Source organism: Topomyia yanbarensis, chromosome 1, assembly GCF_030247195.1.
Source record: "Topomyia yanbarensis strain Yona2022 chromosome 1, ASM3024719v1, whole genome shotgun sequence".
Taxonomy (NCBI): Eukaryota; Metazoa; Arthropoda; class Insecta; order Diptera; family Culicidae; genus Topomyia; species Topomyia yanbarensis.
This window is the reverse complement of record NC_080670.1, coordinates 11,641,265-11,666,530: the sequence shown is the minus strand read 5'-3', so window position 1 is coordinate 11,666,530 and position 25,266 is coordinate 11,641,265. Positions and strand designations below refer to the sequence as shown.

At 39.6% G+C, this 25,266-nt stretch overlaps 3 protein-coding genes across 5 annotated transcripts in view; 2 read left to right on the top strand and 1 right to left on the bottom strand.

Moving 5' to 3' along the window:
- Positions 1-4,581: 4,581 nt before the first annotated feature.
- LOC131676252 (putative defense protein 3) lies at positions 4,582-11,228 on the top strand. Its single transcript, XM_058955373.1, has 2 exons — positions 4,582-5,071; positions 11,049-11,228. The coding sequence occupies exons 1-2, from the start codon at positions 4,656-4,658 to the stop codon at positions 11,128-11,130; spliced, it is 498 nt and encodes a 165-aa protein (XP_058811356.1). The 5' UTR covers positions 4,582-4,655; the 3' UTR covers positions 11,131-11,228.
- A 1,057-nt stretch (positions 11,229-12,285) lies between these two features.
- LOC131676901 (probable phosphoserine aminotransferase) lies at positions 12,286-13,915 on the top strand. 2 transcript variants are annotated; one of them, XM_058956295.1, is made up of 5 exons: positions 12,286-12,460; positions 12,524-12,739; positions 12,812-13,184; positions 13,248-13,417; positions 13,494-13,915. In XM_058956295.1, exons 2-5 carry the CDS (start codon positions 12,564-12,566, stop codon positions 13,861-13,863), a joined length of 1,089 nt encoding a protein of 362 aa, XP_058812278.1. In that variant the 5' UTR covers positions 12,286-12,460; positions 12,524-12,563; the 3' UTR covers positions 13,864-13,915. The 2 variants fall into 2 exon arrangements, with proteins under 2 accessions (XP_058812278.1, XP_058812277.1); XM_058956294.1 differs by having other exon boundaries at positions 12,287-12,739.
- Positions 13,870-25,266, bottom strand: part of LOC131676902 (guanosine-3',5'-bis(diphosphate) 3'-pyrophosphohydrolase MESH1) — a 38,537-nt gene continuing 27,140 nt past the window's right edge. The window contains exons 1-3 of one of the 2 annotated variants that reach the window (XM_058956298.1): positions 19,041-19,191; positions 14,421-14,611; positions 13,870-14,337 (exon numbers count right to left, since the gene is read on the bottom strand). In XM_058956298.1, the coding sequence (XP_058812281.1) occupies positions 13,913-14,337; positions 14,421-14,547 (552 nt within the window). In that variant the 5' untranslated portion in view covers positions 14,548-14,611; positions 19,041-19,191 and the 3' untranslated portion in view covers positions 13,870-13,912. Of the gene's footprint in view, positions 14,338-14,420; positions 14,612-19,040; positions 19,192-25,266 lie in introns of those variants that run through there. The other variant, XM_058956297.1, reaches the window with a different exon arrangement.

Genomic DNA, 25,266 nt, shown 5'->3' with positions numbered 1-25,266 from the left:
AACGCTTGATCATTTTTATTTCTAATTACAAGTCCATTGATAATAGAGAACTGAAACTCGCCGGGCCTCTGAGACCCCTTGCCTTTTTGAGGACTAATCAAAACTGGTTTTAAGAAGTATGTTCTGTTCTTGCGATTTTTATTTTCGGTAACTAAAATGAGACTAGGACTTACGCACGACATGGTACAGTTCCATCACACACGAAATTCTGTGCTGAACGCAATTTGAACGGATTTTTGGTTTTTTGTTTGGGATATGTAATGTTTGTAACTTGTTCAAATCGCATCCTAGGGTCCTTTCAGCAAGAGTGTTTTGTATGAAGACAGATTATTTTGGAAAACTTCTCACAAAAGCCGTTATGGAAAACCTATCAACTGTAATCAAATCCAACACAACCTTCAACATTATCGACTACATCAGGAAGCGTTAAACGATCGTGGGCAGCTGTTAAAATAGCATGAAATGCCGCTGTGGGTTGCACTTGAATACGAGAGAAACTGAGTTGCGCTAAGAATGGTAGAATCCGAAGAAAAGAAATAATTGTCTCCAAGAGTGCCACAAACCTCGGAGATGGCTATTAGTAAAAAAGCTTCCACAAAGCAGACGCGCCATTTCATTGTAATCTACTAGAAACCATTAGAAGATTGGCTCATGTTTCGGATGGGATCGTTTTCGGTGTCTAGGAACTGTTCTATTAGAACCCTAAGAATGGGTTCATTATAATTAAGCTGAATTTTTGGGTTTCGAATTCAGCTCGTCAGTACCTAGAGCCAACTTGCAGCCAAGCTGGACGATCTATTTAAACTAGTACACAAAACACTGAATAAGTCGGCAAAACGTCGACGAAATACGTATATAGCATTCCACCAAGAAAAACTATTTTTAGTACACAAATCAGCACTAGCTGGACACAATAATCCAAACATCATCGGAATTGTTTGCAGATACTGAGAAGGTTCATCAGAATCCTGAAAAATATTATATTAGGATTTCAAGAAAAATTCCATTAGAATCCTTATCGAGTCATCTGTAATTTTGCGACATTTTTCTTAGTAGTGACGATGTCCCGCAAGTACAGAAGTTCTGATTGATAATGAGCTCATAGCTAAATCGAAACACGCTTCGGCTGGCAACTGATGCACACTGTAGACATATTTTTAATGAAAAAAATGATCATGATGATGTTCTTTGTAAAGAGTTTTTAGCCCTAAGGGTCATTATTCTCCGGTTGGGAAATTCTGTGCCGAAATTTAACATTGTTATGTAAGAAAAAGATTCAATAAAACAAAGGATAAATTTGATGGATATCATGACAACTCTGCTTCTTCGAATACAACAGACAAACGATGGATGTAAGAATTCGAATACAGAATAGAGAGTGGTAGCTACGCACGAAATAATTGCTAAAAGTAACCAATGATCAAAACTGTGAATTCCGTGATAAAGCTGACACCGGAAACATCGCATTTCTTCAACATTTTACATCAATTTTGCATGCGAAAATTATGCACGCATTGGTTCTGCGTATTTTGACTGGTGCTCAAAAACAAGCATTATGCTCCGGCCGAATTAGGTGACGAGACCCTTTCACACGCCCCATATCCTGTGGATATGGCCCACTTGACTGTCTGTTTCCGAATCTGAATATCGCTTGGTAACAAGCGCTTTTATTCATATGATGAAGTCATGGTGCATATTCACGAAGTTTGATTGTTTCTTTCCTTTCCAACCAAATCGCGAGAAACTGCTACATTTGTGCCCTCCTGTACAAAGACTGGTTTTTACCAACAAATTTTCACCCTAGTGAGAAATTTTGGTTTTTACCAAATTTTCCTCCTTAGGGTGAAATATAGCATAGTGCTTTCGCATAGGCCTGCTAAGCCAAGACAAGTTTCGGCTTCACTTGTGTCTCATCGGCATAAACAGAACTTCTGCTCGAACGGGACATCACGTTTGATCAGTCGTTTGATTGAAACACATAGTGTGTTTTAGTTTTAAGGGATTTGCGTCAAGCCGGCGCTAATCTATTCCGACAATGTGTTAGTGTCGGTTTCTGATGAGGCGAAGCCGAAACGCAACATAGTATGCTACATTTGTGCTTAATTAGTTGTGCATCTGAAAACATCTCTTCGACGACAACAACTTCACACGATAACACATGCTTACGGTGATATCGAGCTTGCATCCAAAGCGAATAGGATGCCTTGATATACGTATAACATCAACAGAGTTGGCATCACTGCTCGAAAACCTGCACACGTGCATGCTGACGCACTAGTTCGTATAGCAGACCCCCTCCTGTGAACGCTAGCACGCAACGAAAGTTCACATACTTTACCGGTGCGAAAAAGGCCCCCTTTCCCACACCAAGCTTTAGCAATGAGTGCTCCATACAAAGAAAAAGCTCTGCAAGCCACTCCGTAGTGAACCGAAAGCTTGACACTAACTTCGACAGAAGACAGACACATACGAACCCCTCCCGTCGGCGTTATTTGTCAGCTTTTCTCCCTACAAACAAATAATTACATACGACTTCAGACCAGGGATGCCGTTTTGAAATTGTGTTTTCGCTTATATTTTCAACATTTGTGATGCAACAAATTGTTTTCCGAAAAAGCTGTAAAAATATCAAAAAATTATTAAAAATCCGTAGGAAAATGTCATCTACCATCTGTGGAAAAAAAACTATGTTCCAAAATGATTAAACTGTAACTTCTGTGCTATCGGGACACCATCTGCGGCCAGTTGCTTTCTTGTGAATAAAGATGGTTTGTCGTTTTGGACTTTGCGTCTATCTTCCGGGGGCCAAGTCGACCAGCCAGATACTGATACGACGAAGTCAAAATGCAAAATCATCACTTACTAAAATTTGTGAGGTTATGAAAAAATCTGTCAAATTAGCAACCCTGCTTTCCAGACGACGACTACCCGAACGAAGAGACGAAAACCAATACCTACTCGTAGTCGGCTTCTGAGATCGTGTTCCACCGATCGCATAGTGACAACGACTTTCTCGGAATGCATCTGTTCTACTTCTTGAGACACCGTACCGCCAGGCCTTAGCACATGTAAGCAAGCGTGAAAAAAATCATGAATTGTAGAATCTAACCGAATGGCAGCTTGGTCAGGCGAATCGCAGAAGGGGGGGCGTGGGATGGTAACGGTGGTAATGCAATGAATTTTCTTTTGAGCTTTTTTTATTTCTACCACACTCCCGCCAGGTGACAGTTGATTTACCCCAGGGCCAGTGGCTGAGGAATAGGAATAAAAAGCAATGTTCCGACAAAAGCACTGCAATAGGCAATTCAAATCATATCTATGAGAATTCATATGCGAACTATTTGATTGCGTCAGTTGAATTGATTGGCGAACAGATATACGAAAGCGAAATTAGAACCTCGAGATAACAATAAATTTTATTGATGAATGTTTTGTTATTTAAGGCGGTTGTATCATGTGATGGGTTTAATGATCGAAACTAGAAAAATCATGCTTACAGGATTTTTAGGAAGAAGAGGAAGGTGTCTTATATGGACCGTGTTAGCATCCTACTGAGCTTTTTTGTGTTACGCACACTTGAATTTATAAATTCGATTTTTCAGATCAATTTTGTTGACCGGCTGTAAGGTTTCGTAAAAAATAGTAAGACTTTTGTAAAGGTTGTAATATATTCGAAGATATTATATGTCAGTACCAAAAAATAGGGAGTAGGGAATAGCAGAGTGCCATATGAAACGACCAGCTTATTTAAAAGAAACAGTTTCAATTCACCCGCTTTTAAATATAGTATTTCGATATACAAATTTCGACATTGTTTTCTTTTGGAACGTTTGAAACTATTTTTTCAGTGTAAAACTTCTGTCCTTTGTTGGAAAACAGCTTTGGTGTGTGTCAATCAGTCAAGTAAGCGCACAAATTTTTTACACTCGTCTCTAATTGATTGACTTCCATCTTGTCCACAACAAAAAATGTAATTATACATTTTACAATATACTAAAATGAACTATGCAAAATTTGGTTGATTTCTGTACCGTGGGAATAAGGAATATAGTTAGTATTGCAATAACTTCTCGCTTGTGCTTCAGAAGCAAAACGTGTTCATGAAATCGCAAATATCCTCGAGTGACTTACAAGGCCCATCCCACAAAAGTGATACTAAATCATCGGCACGCTTAAAATCTCCCCCACTTGTTAATGCACTAGTTCACTCACAAAAAAAACTCACCAACCGAAAGAAGGCGCGCTGGCTTTTTCTACCTGCAACCCCCGTGCCGCACTCAGGTACCTTTCATTCATGTTTCATCGAAATTACCGTGATCTTTCTAGCAGCTAACATGTCTTAGAGCATAATCAGCCTTCTAGTCTCTAAAAAGCGGAATGACCCGACGGCGGTTGCAGCTCGGCAAAGCAGCAAACATGCAACTGTCTGTCAATCAGCAGGTGTGTATGTGTCTCCCTACCTTCATTTTTTGGCTGGCCGGGTAGTTGATTTGGGTTTTGCGTTCAACCCCATCGAGATGATTGACATTACATATAAAGCCGATCGGGTGGGCCGTTTTTGGCCGTTTAGTCCGCGTGCTTTCGAACCGTTCAGTTCTCTCTTGGTGCAGTGTTCTCAAAGAGAAGGAATCCGTGAATCTATAGGATCCGGCAGCATGAAAGGATTACTGATTGTGGCTTACGTTGGTCTGCTAGTTGCAGTGGTTAGTGGATTCCCGGATGGTGCTCCGGCCGATACATGCGTGAAGAGTCGGTTCAATCAACCGAATCACGGTGCCGCTAGGACGCAGGATGCCAGTACCAGCCCATTCCGAATAACAGCCACTGGCAGCTCCTATGGACCGGGCAGTCAGATTCAGGTTGACGTTAACGGACATGATGTGTTTCGTGGCTTTTTCCTGCAGGCCCGGGATGGTCAAACGAACGAATGGATCGGCGAGTGGGTTGAATCCCCAAACACGAAAACCATTCCGGAGTGTTCGGCGATCACGCACGCCGACAACCGGGACAAGGAGCGAGCTAGCTTCGTGTGGAATGCACCGAAAGACCGTCAGGGACAGGTCTACTTCACGTAAGTAGTTTCACGCATAGCCTCTCACTTTTGTGCTTCGAGTGCCGTATAATTTAGTGTCATTTGAATTTGCATATCGATTGCATAGCACACTTTACTACCGAACGCACATAGTTAGTTTGGAAACTGTTTTATCAGTTCATGACTGAAGTGACCGAATCGTTTTCTAGAATACTGTACAGTTGTAAATCTTTCAAAATTTCTGCCTCGCCAACTTTCGAAGTGTAGAAGGTGAACAAGCTGTGGTGGACATCTGTTCAGTTAGTGGAACCGGTCCAAGTGGTGCACTTATTACTCGCCTTGCGGTGGCGAATGGAGCCCCTTCAAACCGTGATAGTATTCTCGAAGGTTACACACGATGTGCCCATGTGTTTAGCGAACCGGCTGACCCGTTATTACATTCACATCGTGAAGCATTAAAACACTTTTTCACGGACGATGCAATCGAGAGCACTGGTCAACGTCCTTGTCTGGCGGTTCAAAGGGTACGGTACTAGTGCCAAAGGACAGACATCGTATGTTTGAGCATCATTCGGGGAGGATTTTTAGTGTCAGTATAGCTAAGAGGTTATCCCAGTGGTAGTTGAGTTAATGAAAATGTTCAGAAAAAACCTCTTCATAAAACCAGGGTCACACTCTACGGAACGATGCATGCCCGTGGGTAAGTGATGTTGCTAGAGATCCGAGGCAGGTGGGGGATAGTCTTTCTCAAGTAGTTTGGTAATGCTATAGTAACGAGGATAAAACCGAAACTGTAAATAAAATGTAGTCCTGGATATACTTAATATAAAGCTTTACCGTTTCAGAAAAGCAAATTAAAATAGTTGAAAAAGAGTGAAGTTATTTTGTGTGCGCTCAGGTGAGCTTTTGGAAAGTTTTTTCTTGAAGTTTTGGTTGTTCAGTTGTATCTTAGAACACTTTAAAACTGAGCTCTTAGTCTGCTTGAACGCAATGACCGCAACAATGGAAATGTAAACTCTAAGATGTCAGAAGTATCTTAAACAAATCCAATTTTTTGTCAAACACAAAATATCTTAAAACTTATTCACACCATTTTTATTTTTTAACGACATTCAATTAGCTAGAGATTACTGAGTAGGGAAAGTACTCAAGTGAAAGCAAGGATGTGAAATATACAGAACGGAGAACTAGACGTGGCAGGGTCATTAGAAACAGGCTTAAAATCGTACTAATCTTTTGTCTTCTGCTGGTAGCAGTCGAGCTTAGGCAGCATTACTACAAATCGCTCAAGTCTACCAACATGTCTCAACGGCAGACTTGTCCCTCTTTACCGTGAGAACCGACAAAATAGAAGTCAAGTAATTCACCACTGAAACCCTGTCGACGATTACAGCATGAATGAAATGCTGCTATTCATCCCTGTTTACCTTTCGACAATTGGCCAAAATTTTTATAAATACTGCAGTAAATCTGACGGCACACAAATTATTTCACGTTGAATTCTTGTTTTGTTTTATTTTCCCCGATCTCGTTAGATTTTTATTAGTACAGATCACGTAATATTTGTTTCCCAAATATTTTTAGGTCGTGGATTTACTAGGTTGGTTCGAAAAACTTTGAACCCAAAAATCTTTTTTTTTTCAATATGTGTTCATTATAGTACATCCGTCTAACCAGTGTTCTCATAGTACCATACAAATTTTAGTACATCACTAAAACTATTATAGTACACCCACAAAACAATTTCTAATACACTCGTAAACCTATTCTACTGCATTAAAGAAACCATACTAGTATATAGTATTGAACTTTCCTAGTAATTTGTGTAAACCATTCTAATACTTTCCTAAAGCTATTCTAGTATATTAAAAATCATTCAATTACACCCACTAAATGCATTATAGTACATGTCTAAATCAATTCTAAAACACTCTTTATTATTTTTCTCGCAAATCTGTACAATACAGCCCTAAACCCATTCTAAACATTCCATGAAACCATTGTAGTAAAACCCTAAAACCATTTTTTTGCATCCCAAAAACTATTCTAGTACGTCGCAAAATTTATTCTATTATATTCCTAGCACCATGCTGGCAGATTTAAAAACATTCTAGTACATTCTTGAAACCATCGTAATGCACCCACAAAACCTTGCTGCTGACCCACATGGAACCATTCCAGCACAACCCTGTAAACTTTTCTAGTACTCCAATAAAGTTGCTCTAGTGCATACTTGAAACTACATGCACTATACACACATACTAGCGGAGGTTTATTTTATGCAATCAAAAGAACTGTCAAACGAACATGTAAACGTGAGATCGCCGCCAAAAATGAATTACAATTTTAAAAGTTCATCCTTAAAATTTCTAATGAATACTTATGAGCCTACTCTAGTACATCTATAACATTAGTCTAGTACTTAGTAACACACATTTATTCTGAAATATATCACAATCACTTCTAGTACACCCCTAAAAAACTCAAAATCCTTGAAACTAATCTAGTACTCGCTTATATCCATGATAGAATGCCCCTATCGCAATTTATTACAGTTCTAAAATCATTCTAGTACATACCTAATCTCTAGTACAGTTTCAAAAAAAAAAACGATTCCAGTATAGTGGAATTAAACGGAAGACATCTGTCTTAAGAGGACTAACAATTCCAGTATATCCAGCATTCTCCCGTAAACTTCCAGTCATATTTACCCCAAAAGTCATTCGATTGAATGTTCACCGTTTCTAATAAAATACATATTGGCAAATTCCACGCCAAATTTACCGTTCCATTTTTTTTCCTCCAAATAATATTTTTTGGTATTCTGTCAAAAATATTCGACAGTTTTTTTTTCAATCGCTAGTACTGTAAAAATTAATGATGCAAAAAAATTATAAAACATGAAATGTGCGCATTTTTCTCAGCTATATTCAGCTCTAATCATATTTTTCCGAGAGCTAGGGTCTCGGTAGGGCTCCCCGTCAGGATCACTCACTACAATTGCAGACGAGACGAGGGCTGTCACTCACTAAAACACTACTTAAGGCCAATTGCAGCGGGCCGTAATTCTGAATTTGCTATTCATTGTACGGTTCAGGTATCTGCTGGCGTAGATACTTCGCGATCGCGTGTATCATCGTGAAGAGCTCGAGCGTTTGTACGTTAACGTGTTCGATCGCGTGGGCGTTTGTATGTTGCGTAGGCTAGCGTGTATGTATCGTTTCATGTATAAATTCGAGTTTATAACCGTGTGTCGCATATTCGCGTGTGTTCCTGGATGATCCCGAACGTACCGTGAATCTGATATTTAATTTTCGGTGTACGGCTCAGATGCTAGAAGGAAGTGAGTTCTTCCATATCACTAGTGTTCCCGGTCATGTCACTGTGGAACGTGTTGTCAAGTGGATATTTTTATTTTTTTTATTGCTCCAACTGAAGGCATGGACCTAGGCTGCTAGAGCCGAGAGTAGAGACCTCTGGACGTATTCGAGTTATAGACAGACGCTTGCAGATTCACTTTTGAGACCACGTTTGTAAATTTATAATTACTAAAACGTTCACTTAGTCCTCGGGGCGTTATTCTGCTTGTACGATTCCGGTCGCAGGAATGCGTGGATGATCGAGAAAGGCTCGAGCGTTTGTAGGTTAACGTGTTTGTCCTTAGTGCATAAATTCGATTTTATAATCGTGTGGCCATTCGCATGTTCTCGTGTATTCTTGAAAGATCGCGAACAAACCGTGAATATGATACCTAATTTTTAATTTATGGCTAAGATGCCAGAAGTAAGTGAGTTTCCCCAATTCACTAGAGTTCCCGGTCACATCGCCATGGAACGGGTTGTCTAGTACAGCGGCTCTCAACCTTTTTTTTGTATCAAGGACCCCTACGAAATTACCCTGGGTTGCTGCAGACCCCCACGGATAAACATTGCTTTTGTATGCTATCAATATGTTATTTTCAGTTTGTTAGGAGACAAGACGTGACATTTCAATATATTTTTCTTCGCGGCAGGGTTGCCACATTGGAATCTGTATTTTTTCGTGAAAAAATCTGGAAATCTGTATCGCGAGAAAAAAATTCTGAATCGAAAATCTGTATTCAAAAATTAACTAGAAGGTTCCCAAAAAACAATATTTTGACAGTAAAAAATTATTTGTGATAACCGATCACAAATAAAACAATCAGATTGATTTTTTTTTATCTGGAGAACAAATGAATTCTAAATTTGGCGTTTTTATTCCATGACTAGTTTACAGTTCGGGAAATCGGTCACAGGATTTGTGTCAGGATTTGATCAGGGAAAATTTTCCGTCGAGATCTCTCCAAACTGTCAAAACAAAAGTTCTGCTTCTTCTAAAAAGCACCAACAGTATCAAAATAGCACATTTTAAACCTCATGAAAATACAATTTTCCCCGTCAGAAACAATTTGTGTTGAATTGCTCCCGGCCGAATTTCTGTGTGGAGTTTTAAAATCTCCTGGTGTTTCCTGCGGTTGGGTTTACACTTCATGAAAACTGTCATTTTTGTGTAGTCACGGGATTTAAAAACCCGAGCTCCATTTAAAAAACACAGGAACCCAAATCCCATTACACGTTTTCCGAACTGTAAACTAGCCTTTAGCGGTTAACTGCATAGGATGCTTTTTAAGCGTTATATGAAATTCTGATAGGCTGGGTTCCACTAACCTACACCGAAAATCTGTAAAATCTGTATTTTAGCGAAAAATCTGTAATCTGTATATACAGAATCTTGGTTGTAAATTATCTTGAAAAATCTATAAAATACAGAATAATCTGTATATGTGGTAACCCTGCTTCGCGGACCCCTAGGCGTCCGCGGACTCCAGGTTGAGAATCACTGGTCTAGTAAATATGAGCGTCATTTTTTGTCCAACTGAAGGCTTCCAGATGTTACCGATTCATGATCGCGCAAACGGTTCATGCTTGAAACCGGGTTGACAAATTTACAAGAGCAGAATCGTTCACTCTATTATCGGAATGTTTCAATGTTGATGAGATCGCGGAAGTAAGTCTGTGTGGAAATTCAAGTCCGATTTGTCGTTTCTGTCAATTTAAGAATGAGACAGCGGAGCATCTACATTGTGATTGCAGCGCTCTTGTTAGTTATAGATATTCAATTCTTGGAAAAGGGCTCCTACAGCCCTCTGAGATTTGGCAATCAAATCCTAGTAAGGTAATCAGATTCATAAAACGAGTTGATTCTAACTGGGATAATATGCAAAATCAGACAAGGCCCTTCGTACCTCAATTATGAGGGGAAAGCTGAGGTGCATAACATCAAATTGAGTCATACCACAATATTCCTTTAAATGGTCGCAGTGGAATCAAGGCTCTACAACTTAAAAAAAAGTCAGTGTGGATGATTGCAATTGCAAATTCGCGTTTGTGACCAGAATTATATTATCGCGAAGGTCATGAGCATTTGTACATTTGGAATGAGAAATTTTGAGTGCATATGAGAGAATATGCAATTGATAGTGTTAGTGAGTGTTAATATGAATCTAACTTAGGATATAGAAATAAAAGGAAAAATAATATATCAAATAAAGAAAAAAGATGCAAAGAAATTAAGTAGAAACGCATGAATTGATTTATATTATTTTTTGTATACATGAGTAGTGGAAAAGCAAACTAATAGAAGTACAACAAAAACAGACTAATGAAGTACAGGAAAGAACACATGTACCATGCAATCAAACTACTGAACGCGTCTAAATGCCAGCAAATGATGTTATGTATGATAATCTTAATGATAAACGACAATTGAATTCTGTTAGATTTTTTTCATGCTATGCTGACCGGGAATGGATGTTTCACGAGCATCTGTAACTTAATCGTACACTTATTTATCCAATTTGATCTTACCGAATGAATCGAATCGAATGCACAAATTGAACACCCGAAGGATTACCCACTATTCTATCATATACGCCAGTTCTCCATCCAAATGCTTCAATTAATTTGGCTTATCACTTCTATTATTCTATTTTCAGTGGCACCATCGTGAAGAACTACGGTACATTCTGGGCGAATTTGATAGCTGAAGCACCTGCAGCGGCGCGCCATATTGGCTAACCTGGATTTTAAGAATAAAATTCACCAATTTGATTTACCACATTAGGAGATTATGTTTGATTTGTAAATAAATTCAATTACTGAATAGATACTAGTTGGAACAGGAATTTGAAATTGTAATTCTTGACGAATGGCAGATGTGATCGTCGACGATTTATGTATTTCCCAATATTCGAAATATGTGGCACAAAATATTTGTGAAATATCACAAACCCTTTCAAAATTTCATAAATAAGAAGCGTCCCAAATTGAGTTGATCCCATAGAAAACTATTGGTCTGTCAAACCGATCGAAAGGTAACCAAGTCTTACCCCTAGCATTTTATACGAGAAAGTTAAGTTTACTTAGTTTCGATTGTATACTAAATAAATTATACTTAGCACCTCCTGGTAGCTTGTTATTGCATATGTTGTTTACGCGGATACTATTTGTTCCGGCACACTGAGTGCATTTATGCAGCAACAGCACTCCCCTCCGTTGATAACGTTCAGGGATAGATTACGTCCTCTTAGTGATAAGATCAAGTCAGTGCCGTAGACAATGTCGCGGTGTTAATTCCGTTGTTTAAAACTTTATTATTCATGGGAAAAAATTGTTATTCATGAAAAAACAATCACTATTGTTTAAATTTGTCTAATCCCTAGCAATCTTTGTACTCGTTTTACTGCAAATATTGCACGATGAATTTATTGTGTCAATCCAGTTAGTCAAGTGCAATCTGGCGACACCAATCCGAAATCGATGGGATTTTTCCATGAGCAGATTCAACGAGTCCAAATACGAGAGCCACTATATAATTCACAGTAACTAGCACCAACTTGGCGTCGCCGAATGGGAACTTCTTTCAAGTTCTTTCTCACGCCAAACTCCTTAAATCAAATTTCCGACTACGCCACTGGATCATCAGTAGACACAATTATTTAAAAAAAAAAACATTGTACCCATCATTCACCACGATTATGCCAGAACCGGTTTCATCAATCATATCAACAGGCCATCCAAGTTCGATTAGATAAATCCGAAAAGCAAGCAAAACAACCGGCGCTATCAGTGGTTCCACTCAACTTGACTCTGTTTACAAGTAGGTAGGTAGGCACGCATATTAAAATGTATACTGAAGCTGATAGTCGTTGCCAGTTACTCCCGGTTGCTTCCCACATACAGCCCGGTACTGCTGTGTGTAATGCAACAAGTGCAGCTTATTTCAACCACTACAAACATCGGCCAATTGGTCGGCAAACAGACAGAGGACGCGCGCGCGGTTTGCAATTGCCGTAATCATTCATCAGTAGTAGCCTTTCGAAAGTGGATCTTGTTTCAAGTTTCAAGGGTCAGAGCAGTATTCAGTTTCGGTTGACACGATTCACATTGTGATCTAGTGATCAATTTCCAGTTTGTTCCAGTGCTGAGATAATAATAGTTGACGGTTCAAAATGGTGATCAATTTTGGAGCTGGACCGGCTAAATTGCCTCGGGAAGTCCTGCTGGAGGTTCAGAAGGAATTGGTTGAATATGGTTCAAGTGGTATGAGTGTGATGGAAATGTCGCATCGGGGAACGACCTATGTTAAGCTACACGAGGAGACTTTAGAGTTGGCTCGGGAGCTGCTGTAAGTATATTTATGACTTTATGATGACAAACAAGTTTAGAGAGCATTTCATGCATACCGTCGACTTTGCAGTAAAGTCCCTGACAACTACAAAATTCTACTTATGCAAGGTGGGGGCACTGGTTTGTTTGCCGCCGTAGCCATGAACCTGATTGGTCGTACGGGAAGCGCTGACTACTTGGTCACAGGATCATGGTCTGCGAAGGCAGCCAAAGAGGCGGCCAAGTTTGGAAAAGTAAACCAAGTGGTCCCAAAGCCTGCCAAATACACTTGCGTTCCGGACCCGAAAAGTTGGAAGCTGGATCCAAAAGCTTCCTATCTATACTACTGCGATAATGAAACCATCGAGGGAGTGGAGTTCAACTTTGTTCCGGAAACCAACGGAGTACCACTGGTCGTTGATATGTCGTCCAATATCATGTCCAGACCGGTGGATATCAAAAAAGTTTGTAACATTTCTAGTATGTGCTAGCGATTTATTGGTCTAACATTTTATATTGATTTCAAGTTCGGAGTGATCTTCGCATGTGCTCAGAAGAACATCGGTCCATCCGGAATCACTTTGGTTATTGTTCGTGAAGATCTGATCGGACATCAATTGCCGACAACTCCAACGATACTAGATTTTTCAATTGTCGCCAAGGACAATTCCATCAACAACACTCCTCCTACGTTTATGTAAGTATTTGCTATCTGATGGTATTTTTGTTTTTTCACCTTGCACGTTACTACTTCCCCGTCCATTCATCGACAGCATCGCCGTTGTGGGTCGTGTTTTTGCCTGGATCAAACGCCAAGGCGGTTTGCAAAAGTTATATCAAGACTCGCTGACAAAGTCCAACATGATCTACGCTGTCGTCGACGGCTCCAAGAGCTTCTACTACTGTCCGCTGGAAGCGAACGTCCGCAGTCGCATGAATGTCCCCTTCCGCATAGGTGGACCAAGTGGAAATGAAACTCTGGAAAAAGAGTTTCTGAAAGGCGCTGAACAACTGGGAATGCAGCAGTTGAAAGGTCATCGCTCCGTAGGAGGTATCCGAGCTTCCCTGTACAATGCGGTTACCATCGAGGAGGCAGAATCCCTGCGAAAGTATATGTTGGAGTTTCTCGCAAAGAATTCATAACCAACGTGACTGTATGTTTATTTTTATTTAATAAATACCACCAAACAACCTACGCTACATTCTCCTGACGAAAGATCTCATCCAGAATGTCCTCCAGCGCCTGATTGGTCCCCTTAAGATTATCACAGACCTTTTTCGCCCACACGAAATACTCCCGGCAACGTTCCTCGGTCCATCCCTCCGGACGGCAGCGCTGCAGGTCCCTCAAGTTGTAGATCTTATCGGCCAGTTTGATCAACCGCGCCCGCGGGGTTGTCCTTGTGGCGTGCTCAATCTGCAGCCGCTTTCGTTCCATTTTTGGCAGCGATTTGTCATCGGTAACCTCCTGAACTAGCTGTCGAACAGTGACGCCAAAGTTTTGTTCGATCTCCTCGAAACTGGTGTCCGTATCTTCGACGGTATCGTGCAACAGTGCCGCCTGCAGGACTTCGAAGTCAGTTACACTTCCTTCGGTGGTCAGAATGTGGGCGACACCTGGTGGGGGAAAGTGCGTGGAGAAGTTATTGCGATGCACGGATCTGATGGGCAAGTAAGTATGCCGAGGTGGATGCCCTCACCAATCGGGTGGTTAATGTAAGGAGTTTTGTGCGAATCTAGTCTGCGCTGGTTGCGGTGTTTGACAGCTGCGAAGTTGATGCACTTTGTGTACGTTAGCAGTACGGAGTGTAGATCATCAGTGGACATTTTTGAGTGGAGTTTGCTTGAGTTATGTTTGACGTTGACGGTGAAGGAATCAGGAAATAATAGTCTACAAAGATAGATGGTAAGTATTGTTTTTATTTTGAACTTGTTATTCCACACTATCTGCTGATAAGTGAGAAAACGAAATCAACATTCGCTTTCATAACAGAAAACAACCTATGGGGACGTCAGTTCTGTTCTGATTAATGCCTGAAATAATGCAATATTCATTACGTTTATCGTACGCAGTTTTTTTTAAAAAATCCGCGTCATTACGTATCACGGTTCAGGCACTTCGATGAATTGATAACTGATTTACGTAGGCGACTTTGGAATTTAATGAGTCCAACTAGTAGGGTCTCGGGTGCGAGAAATTCTTGGGAATTTGTAATGGCGTCATAACAGTTCCTCGACGCTCAACTAGTGACTGCGAACTGTAGTCACACAATTCTACTACCTAGTTTCAAAAGTTTAACAGTAACCCCGCAAACGAAAAAATTTGAGCACCAATTTTCGATAGGATAAGCGCCAGCTCAACCGCGAATCTAGATGTCGCTATAGAGTTGTATTTGGCAGTCTGTTTTGTTCAAAAGCAAAATGATTTCACAAAGGTTTATTTTCCGTTATTAAAATAGATTTTCAGACCATTTCATATTTAAATTGAAGAACACATTCGAAATAAAAGATATCAAAATTCTGAAAAAACGGATCTGGCAAGCAATATGTGGATGTACTTAGCGAAGCAAATCAGACTGTAGACAAACAAAACCACAAACATGTGTCTAAAACGCCTCTCTTTTTGTCTAAAAGTTTGCCTGGATAGTTTTAGCTATGAGTGAGTGAGTTGTGAGTGAGATCAAAAATTGAATAACTTATAAACCAATATGTTTCTGGCAGGATATCCTTCTCAGGTTTCAATCCATGACATTCAAAGATTCTTTCCCTAACTGAAAATCAATACTCAGTGATATCTCAGAGGACCATCAGGCATAAATTTTGGTTGTTTTAGATTCAAGGCCTCACTCACTTATGTTTCGTTGAATTAATCTGTTTCTCAAGAATCTGGATTCGTAGAAATCCGGGTGTGTTCCAGTAATCATAGTGGTCCAACAATCCGGATGCTCTGAGTCTTTACTGAATGTACTTTAGACTTCCATGCTACTTTCTTTGGTGAAATGTAGCACATTTTCATTAAAATCGCCACCAAACGTGTTCAGTACACGCGTTCAGGGCCTTAGCGTTGGCTTCTGGCACCGTTGGCGAGGTCCCAGTGTTGCGCCCCTTTGGTATTGGCATTTCAATTCGACTTCCTAGCAATAATTTAGAATGTACATGGAAATGGCACACTTGCCCTGACTAGTACAACAACACAACAGAACATAAATAACATTCGACTGACACAAACTGGACGAACAGGACTTTCACTTCGATAAGACAAACCTTATTAGACGAAATACACAAATTAAGCACAATACATACGTCAGTCGGAGATTCAATTTCGCAGTATATAAATGCACCGCGGAAACCAATTCTGAGGCGATCTTTCGAAAGCAACACAGAAGACTAAAATCTTCCATTTTATTTCGAACAATGCCATCAATATGGAGGTGTTTCTAGGCGACGAATGGAACACTTTACCGGGAGACTGAGCAGACGATTCATTGGGGAATGCAACCCGGTCTCTATCATAGTAAGATTTTTTTTTGAATATTTGTTGCTGCACAAATGAAATGCGTTGGAACTTGAAAAACACCGAAAAATCCGGTTTTCAAAACACTGTTTGACTATGTAATCATTTGACGCTAGACGTTTGAAGGCAACGGACGGAGCATAAGTTCTGTAGGCTTCATATCAAGATAAATATACCAAGGGGACAATTTTCGGAGCTGTGACTTGGTTGGTGGATTGTCGTTTGCGGTGCATAATATTAGAGTTGAATTACCAGTCCATATGCCGTCGCAAATTTTTTTTGGTACAAGCGAGTAAAAAAGATGATTTTTTGAAATGCTACTGTCTTCTAGCCATTTGCTATCGGTAGCATCCAACTTTCATCAAAAAAAGATAGATGACCACATTTGCCTAACTCGTCTTTCAATTTCTTATATCTCCCGTAATTGTTGTCGCTTCAACTTTTTACTTTGCGCCTGGCTGTTGGACCGTCCATAAATGAACCAGCCTGAAAAGACCAAACCTAAAAAGCTGACACAGAAATATTCAGTCACGACAGACATCACGAATGTGTACCCAAATAACCTTAGCATTGCCATCCTATCTAAAGCAAGTAAATGATATTACTGACGACAGTATTTTACAAAAGTCAACCGTGACTACATTCCCGCAAACACGGTAGAGATCGACGGCGTGATCAACTAAATTTAAATGCTATTTAAAGGCCGCTTTTGGCAAAATATGCGGCTACATTACTGTACTGCCTTTAAATTCTTTTTTACTGCTGTTTAGCATTCCAAATGCTTTTTACTATTAAGACGTTTTTGAATAGATTTTTGAATGCTGATTAAAAACAGTCAAGCATACAAAATTCTAATGCACTCTTTGGCAGAAACAACAAAAGAGAGCAATATTCACCACGACAAAGCATTATGATCTTGGTTCAGGACGAGTGCAACTCTGTCATCCTCTTGTTACAGAACGTAGGAACTATATACAGATTCCTTGAAAAGGTTAAATTTTTCTCTTGGGGGGGGGGGGGGGGGGGGGGTTCGATGGAGCGCTGATAAATCGCCTCTGATGTTAGTAATTATAGATCAAACAAGGGGTTTCTAGCGCTTCCAGGTACACCAATAATCTCAACATTTCAACCAGAGAGCGCAGGACTGGGTTGACCTAGATTGGGCACCTGCCACTTCGTGTTATTGTGGAACTCCTCCCGACACCGAAGAGACTTCAATGCTCACGGTATGACATGGAGTTGCCTCCTCGATTTTTTTTATTTCTGTTATAGAATTTTTAACTTTTGGATCATTCGCCACTTTTTTCGGGTTAAAACAATCTCTGTAGAACAATCTGTAACCCTTTGTGCGGGATTGGGAATCGAATCCAGGTGAGCCAACTACGTCATGTCCGCCTTCTGTCTACTCTATGGTAATTAATTTAGCTCACTACCGATCTTTGCTATAGCTGGTCTGTCCCATTTATGTTTCTATAAAATTAACCCTTAAATGAATACTGTTGCCATTTGGCAACATACCAAATTTTGTGAGGCATAGATCGCATCTATTCCGAAAAATTAGTACCGTAGAAAAATGCAATTCATGCATTTAAGGGTTAAGAAGACGAGTAATAAATTTTGCAACAAAATTTGGAATTTTCGCGTCGTCCAACTCAAACTCGTACGTTATTTATTTTTGTATGCACTTTAAATTTGAGAACAGCACCATTTATTGCGAATAAATCTGGATGGGACTCACAGTACCGTAGCGTGATCGTGGAGTTATTCCAATTATTTTATAAAGTAGTTAGATTTTTTGCTTGTAGCGTACGGGGGTTAACCCGACCAACCGTACATCACAGACTGGAGTTTTATACCAAAAGAGGCCGTGCGGTAGAATTGATAATGTTGACATATGGATACTAACGACGATGACTAACTCCGGCGGAATAGTAAGCAAACCTGTGATCCCTTCGTTTGCCCGGTTTACTCAAACATAGTGGCTATAGCTAGTTTAAAGCCGACTGAGCGGTAGTGAAGTCGGACAGTGCGCCAAAAAGCGATGTGGCGTAGCCACATTCGTCAACCTTTTTGTTATTTGAGACAAATGTACCATGTTCGTACAAAAATTTCATTATCTCGTCTTTGCCTTTTACAAATAGTTTATCTGCAGTAACTTGGCACCCGCTACACGCACTTGGATCGTCCGACATTTTTCGCGATTTGAACCAAATATGATTAAACATAACGTCACATTTATACAAAATGTGTCCGCTCCATAAGCTTAGTTGCTATGGCAGTATGTCATTGTTATGAGCGTTATTAAGCACAACTTATTTTTTCAATTTATCAAACTTTGGTAATAAATTTTACATTACCGCTCTCGGATTCGGTTTATTGAGGTTAAAATACACCATTTTAGCAAAAAACCGCATTAAAAATGGACCTCTAAATATAAAGTCTCTAAACTAGACAATTACCTCCAGAACTTTTATTTGAAGTCTCTTTCATTCTCAAAAAAAGCTATGTAATATGAAGTTCAGATTGCTATATGATTTTACAAAAGTAACTCTTATCGAAAAGAAAAAAACAAACAGTACCCAACCACTAAAACTAACCGTTTATAACATGTGACATTCACATACAATGTTTGCAAAAATGCTAAATATTTCTCCACAAATCTTTTTCTTTGAGATGTTATAGATTTCACTACAATCTGTCCTACTTGGCCCACAGTCAAAGTTGCTACCAACAACACACATGATTGTGCGACAAACGTTTTGTTCAATCTTCGTTTTTCCAGTTTGATACAAACGCTACAACTTACCAATCTTGAAAAATAAAAGAAAATTTACTTCTTCTGGACTGCTACAAGCTTAAATTAAGTGATTACACTAAGTACCGGAGTAAAGGAAAATATAAATAAAACTATGTTCGGCGCTGTCAATGTGTCATCAGCTAACGTCGAGACGACAAACGCTAGTGCTACAGTGGTTTGCGACTTGGATAATATGATTCAGTAACGCATGTAACATATCACGGCTGCATATGACACACACCTCCAAGTTACACAACGTGGTATAGGTAATTTTTTATCATCAAAACAAATGTTCAGATTAAACGATATTATAAAAAGGTACCAGTGGTTTTGAACAATTTTCCTTCTATCCGTCATACTTCTTCTTGCACTGCAGAGTAAGATGGTTTCCGTAAATAGCAGCACTTTAGGCGGAAAGTCGGCTGATGAAAATTCCAACTAAAGATGTGTCTAATTTTATAAAATTAGAAAATCAGATTTTTTGAATCTAAGAATTTAATTTAAAAAAAAATAACGAAAATAGGTGCTGCAATTTCGTTACGATGCTATCAGTCTCAACCCCTTCATAAACGTCTTGGCCTGTATAAAAAACAACTAATATTTAACTCATTACTAGTGCAACGTATTGGATTCATGGAAATCAGGTTCGATTTCACAATTTTTCTCAACAGCCTACAGCCATTTCTGTACTTACGGAACATTGTTAGTGAGCAGCTGTGTAGTTATGAGCACAAGTAAAATTTAATTAGATGTGGAATTTGCATTTCGACTTCGTCTCACTAAGTCAGCGCCGGATTGAGGCTAGTTCCAACGAAAGCACTATTTGTGTGTTCTGAGCAAACCTTTAGTCCTGCGTGGTGAACCGCAAGAAAAGGAACTCTGATGAGACCAAGTCGAAACGCTAATTCCATAACTAGTTTAGTTATAGGTTTTGTGCCCTTAACGCGCAAATGTGGTTTAAAACCATGTTCTCCTTAGTTGAGAAAACAATGCATCTGTTTTTTTCTCCACCAAGAAGAAATATAGCATAGTACAAGTAGAATCGCCATTTTTGGATTAGCGTCTATCTGGTGCTAAGTGAGTGTCAGATACTGATGAGATGAAGTCGAAACGCGATTCGTCTACTTACTACCTAGCTCATGTTTTCGTCGCTAGTTGGAATTAGTTAAAAGCGTTAAAAATAATACAATAAAGTGTCTTTCGAAACAAAGATTGGCGTTATTTTAGTTATTGAGATAAAACAAATTAATTTTGTAATTCTAGGAAAATTTCAGTCACACATACGAGCGTTTCAAGAGTATACGTCCAACCATTTTCACGTCGGGGAGCACCACGGCGGACATAATCACTCTTGATAAAATGGTCTGACACAGGAAATTCAATAAAATTTTTAAAACTTAGACTTGTAGTTACTCGATAAACAAAAAAAAAATCGGAAAATGGCATTATAAAAAGTGAAAAATCTCATATTTTTAAGTTAAATTCGCTCTCTTTTCTTCCGAATAATGGGGAGAAATTTTTTATTCCGTTTTCTGTAGTTCATCGATTGGTTACACATATGATGCATTCTCATAAATAAATATCAAGTCAATCGAACCAATTTTTTAAGTTATCATGTCAGCCATGTGGGTTCAGAGAATGATCGATCTGCGGATGTGACCGACAATACGCGCGAGGAACGCATTGCTGTTTAAAACAAAAGACGCGTGACCACCGAAATTGCGTGAGACTATTCTAGAGACTCAATACAAACAATTAAGCAAATAAAAACAAATAGTTTATTACCCAGACCCCTTAACAAAAAAACTCAAATTAATAATAAGTGTATTGGAAGGTTCCGCAAAAATACTGTTTGAATCAATTCACCCTATAGTGATACCTTACTTTTCGCATTATTGACCGAAGGGGTTTAAGATCGGGTTCGGGTAAGTTTCAAATTCTCGAGGATTCGGGTTTCTACATATTTATAATTTTCGGGTTCAGGTCGTGCCCGGGTTTTTCGAATTCGTAATTTTCGGATTCGGGTTATTTGCCGCTGTTTACGTCTGTACACCAAACCTGCACCCTGGTAGAATTAAACGGAACACATTTGCCTTTAGAGGGATAATTCTGACATTCCACTAAAAGCGTTGATTTGAACAAAAAGCACTGTATTGTGTCCATTCCGCTAGCAAATTTGTGGAGATTTGGAGTCGCCGTTAGAAACGTCGAAGTATCTCTTCTGGTGTGTAAACCATACTGTCTGAAGTATGAAAGAAATGATATACCCCATCACAGCGGAACATCCTGACACTAATGATGTGGCATCAAGAACGCGTCAGAAAACGCTGATTCACACCAGTTTGGCCGCACCGACGCGTAACACGGGTGGCGCCGTGTTAACTGTCGAATACGAATTGCAAATAGATTAAAAAAGGTAATAAATTTTGTTTCCCCCCGAGCTAACCGCCGTTTTACCCATCTTTCCCGTTGAATTGGCGAACTCTTAGATGTTCCCCACACTATTAAAAATTCGAAGTTCAATAATTGCAAAATATACATGCGTATTCCACTCCCCAGTTTTGTCCTTGACAAATACAACTAGTCGCTTATAGCGCTACTTTAGGTTCGACTAGACTCTGGTGCTCAAAATTCCAAATCCTCCAGATGCTGGTTGGTGATCCATATTTAACAACGCACATAGGAATATGTTTTTTTTTTTTCGAGAGTTGTCCAACTGGAGCTGTAGAGCTAGGTTCTCGGAAGGGCTCCCCGTCAGAATCACATACTACAATTTGCAGACGAGACAGGCAATGTCGCCCAATAAAACACTGCAATAGGCCAATTGTAGCGGGCCGTGATTCTGAATGTGATATTCATTGTACGGTTCAGGCATGTGCGGGCGTAGGGACACGCGATCGCGTGTATCATCGCGAAGGGCTCGAACATTTGTACGTTAACGTGCTCGATCGCGTGTGCTAACGTGTATGAACTTCGCGTGTATAAATTCTATTTCATAACCGTGTGCCTTTCGCGTGTGTTCTAGAATGATCGCGCGCGGACCGTGAATCTGATACTTAATTTTTGTGTACGGTTCAGATTCCAGAAGAAAGTGGGTTCTTACATATCATTAGAATTCCCATTCATGTCGCCGTAGAACGCGTGGCCTAGTGGATATGAGCTTTATTTTTTTTGGATTGGTCCAACTGAATGTATGTACCTAAATTGCTAGAATGAAGGCTAAAGATTTCCGGACGTGACCGATTCATGATCGCGCGCGTTTGCGGGTTCGCGTTTCAGACCGCGTTTGTAACTTCGTAAGTACTAAAACGTTCACACAATTGCCGGAGTGTTATCAAGTTTACGCGATCGCGGGCATAGGTGTGCGTAGATGATCGCGAAGGGCTAAAGCGTTCGTATGTTGACGTGTTTGTCGCGTGTGCTCGCGTGTATGTGACTTCGCGTGTATAAATTCGATTTTGAAACCCTGCGACCATTCATATATTCGCGGACCGTCATTCTGATCTTTAGCTTTCGGTGTACGGATCACATTCTGACAGGGAGAGAGTTACCCCATATCACTAGAGTTTCCAGACATGTCGCCATGGAACGTTTTGTCTAGTGGATATGGGAGTTATTTTTCAATTTTATTATTTTTTTTTATTAATTAACAAGGACCTAGATTGTTTGTACCGAGGATAGAGACTTCCGGACGATCCCGATTCATGATGGCGCGAGCGCGGGAGTTTGTAGGTTAACGCTTGAGATCGTGTTGGTAAGTTTATGAGTGCTGAGATTTTCACCTTATCACCGGGGTGTAATCATGTTTGCGAGTTCGTAGGTTGCTTGGAAAATCGCGAGGGGCTCTAAGGTTTGTGCGCTGACGTGATTTTGTAACGTGTGTTCTTGAATAGTCGCGCGAACCGTGAGTCTGATATTAAATTTTCGGTGCGCGGTTAGAATTCTGGCAGAGAGTGGGATCGTTTATATCGATAGGGTTCCCGGTCATGTCGCCATGAGACGTGTTGTCTAATAGGTATGGGCGTATTTTCTTAATTGGTCCAGCTGAAGGCATGGACCTAGGCTTCTAGGATCAAGAACAGACTTCCGGACGAGATCGATTCGCAATCGCGTGCGCGAGGGCATTTTGTAGGTTCCCGCTGAGACCGCGTTTGAGAATGTGTGAGTGTTAAGACGTTCACTATCACCATCTTTGTTGACCCAGCTGAAGACGGGTGTAGAATGGCAGTATAGGACTCGAAAAGAAGAAATAAAAGACAATATATGAGAGACGTAATAGATTAGATAGGTACAATATACAGATGAAGTTATGATCATCACATGAGACATACATTAGTACTTCAAACACTACTAATACTAAAGCCAATCACCACACATAGCACATCCTTTCTCAATTATCTATTTGTTACTGGTTGATTGTTGGTTATGAGCTGGTAAATAGAGGAAAGGTATAGAACAGATAAAAGGCTCATATCAGCCCTCCCGGCCTCCTCGACACACCACTATCGAGGCGTATTGTAATCAACATCTTGAAGCGGGCTTCTTATATAAATCAAATCCTCAGTAGTCATAATGTTTGGTGGATTATTAACATGAGAACTAATTAACCTCTAGTAGTAGAACTTGGTGCAAATAAAAACTAAAAAGAGCGAAGGTCCTTATATTTAGATAACTCTATTGAATCTATTGTGGCTTGATGATGTTTACAATACCGTCAATCCCATCAACCTGCGAGAGGGAACAACGCACATAGGAATATGTTATGTAAAAATGTGGCCAAAATTATTTCGATGGATTTTCGGTCATCTTATACATGCAACGCCTGGTTCTGGTTTGAATGTTCGGATTCGAGTTTTCCAATTTTTTTTTATTCTTGGTGTCGGTCGGGTCCATGTTTTCAAATTTTAAAATTATCGTTATCGGTTTTTTTTAATTTCTATATATTGGGGTTCAGATTAGGTCCGGGTTTTTAAATTTTCAAATTTTAAGGTTCGGTCGAATTCTTGTTCAAATTCAATTCACTCCTCTGTGCATCACGTTTCTTCAGCTGAGTTTCACATCAAAATAGACACAATATTTTATTTTACATGTCAAAACATGTTAAATTCTGTTACCAGATAGACGAATACGTCGCAATGTTGGTTAAGTCTAATGTAACTTTCATTTTTGCTAGGTGTGTAGGAGATTACAATTTTAATGTTTTTTTATATTAGATCCAAGAGGAAAAATTTACAGCTATCTTAGGACTAGAAATACAATTCGTTGTACAAGAGAAGGGACGATTGTTGTTTATGAGAATTTTTTTATTTATTTTTTTTTTAAATTGGATATACAATTCGATATAAAGGAATGGGAACAATAGTGTACTTTCCAATTATACATTCGAATCTAACAATCGATATTGTACTATTCAAAAAAGGAGGCTTGCGTAAGACACGACATGTACCAATTCTACGGAGGTAGCATTACTCGCTATTTCAGATCAAAGGACTTTGACTTCGATAATTGGTTTTGCTATTATGTTTTCATCCAACGACTTTCCGTGTATATTCCCCCCACAAACACACATTCGGGGTGAGCTCATCAACAGATAACTGATTGCGCAAATTTGCAACATAAAACAATAAAATCGTCCAGTTAATTTTGGCACTTGCACGTCTTGGGAAGCCTCACAATGTCCTACTTTGCGCCACAAAGGTCAACGCGGACGAATCTGTTCCGTTCCGATGGCATCCAGTTGTACTGTGGCACCGACCACTCCAAACAATGCCGCGCCGGTATCATTTCTTTCATGCTCGCTCTCAGCTGGTAGTATATTTAGTATATTTTCTGTTGTAAGATAAGTGTTGAAATCTGGTCTACCCAGAGTTACGGAAAAACTATTTTTAAGTTTGTCCAACAACTTCTGTTTGAATGAAGATTCCCCATCAAAACTGGTTCTTTGGCAGTCCTTTACTTTCAGTGATTTTTTCCGCAAGAGTAGGTCTTACTGTTAATATTTTAGTATCAATAGAAAAATAGTTAAATAGCATTTTCTTCAGTTTTGCAAGCAGCTTTTTTTAACTAAATGATCTTAATTTGGAGTTGATCTAATAGATTTATTCAAGAACTACACTGAAATTTAGTTTTAAATTCATTGCACCAAAAATTAAATTTTCAAGACAGCTTTATAAGAAATCCGCTCGACCACCTTCTCCCTTTCAGTGGGATTCATCCAACTGATAAAACATCCCGC

What these genes read in the sequence shown, in the direction of transcription:
- LOC131676252 (XM_058955373.1), top strand. Translation starts at nt 4,656, where the DNA reads ATGAAAGGATTACTGATTGTGGCTTACGTTGGTCTGCTAGTTGCAGTG. An exon ending in CAGGGACAGGTCTACTTCAC is followed by an intron (nt 5,072 to 11,048) that starts GTAAGTAGTTTC and finishes TTCTATTTTCAG; the next exon opens with TGGCACCATCGTGAAGAACT.
- LOC131676901 (XM_058956295.1), top strand. Translation starts at nt 12,564, where the DNA reads ATGGTGATCAATTTTGGAGCTGGACCGGCTAAATTGCCTCGGGAAGTC. An exon ending in GAGTTGGCTCGGGAGCTGCT is followed by an intron (nt 12,740 to 12,811) that starts GTAAGTATATTT and finishes TCGACTTTGCAG; the next exon opens with TAAAGTCCCTGACAACTACA. An exon ending in GACCGGTGGATATCAAAAAA is followed by an intron (nt 13,185 to 13,247) that starts GTTTGTAACATT and finishes ATTGATTTCAAG; the next exon opens with TTCGGAGTGATCTTCGCATG.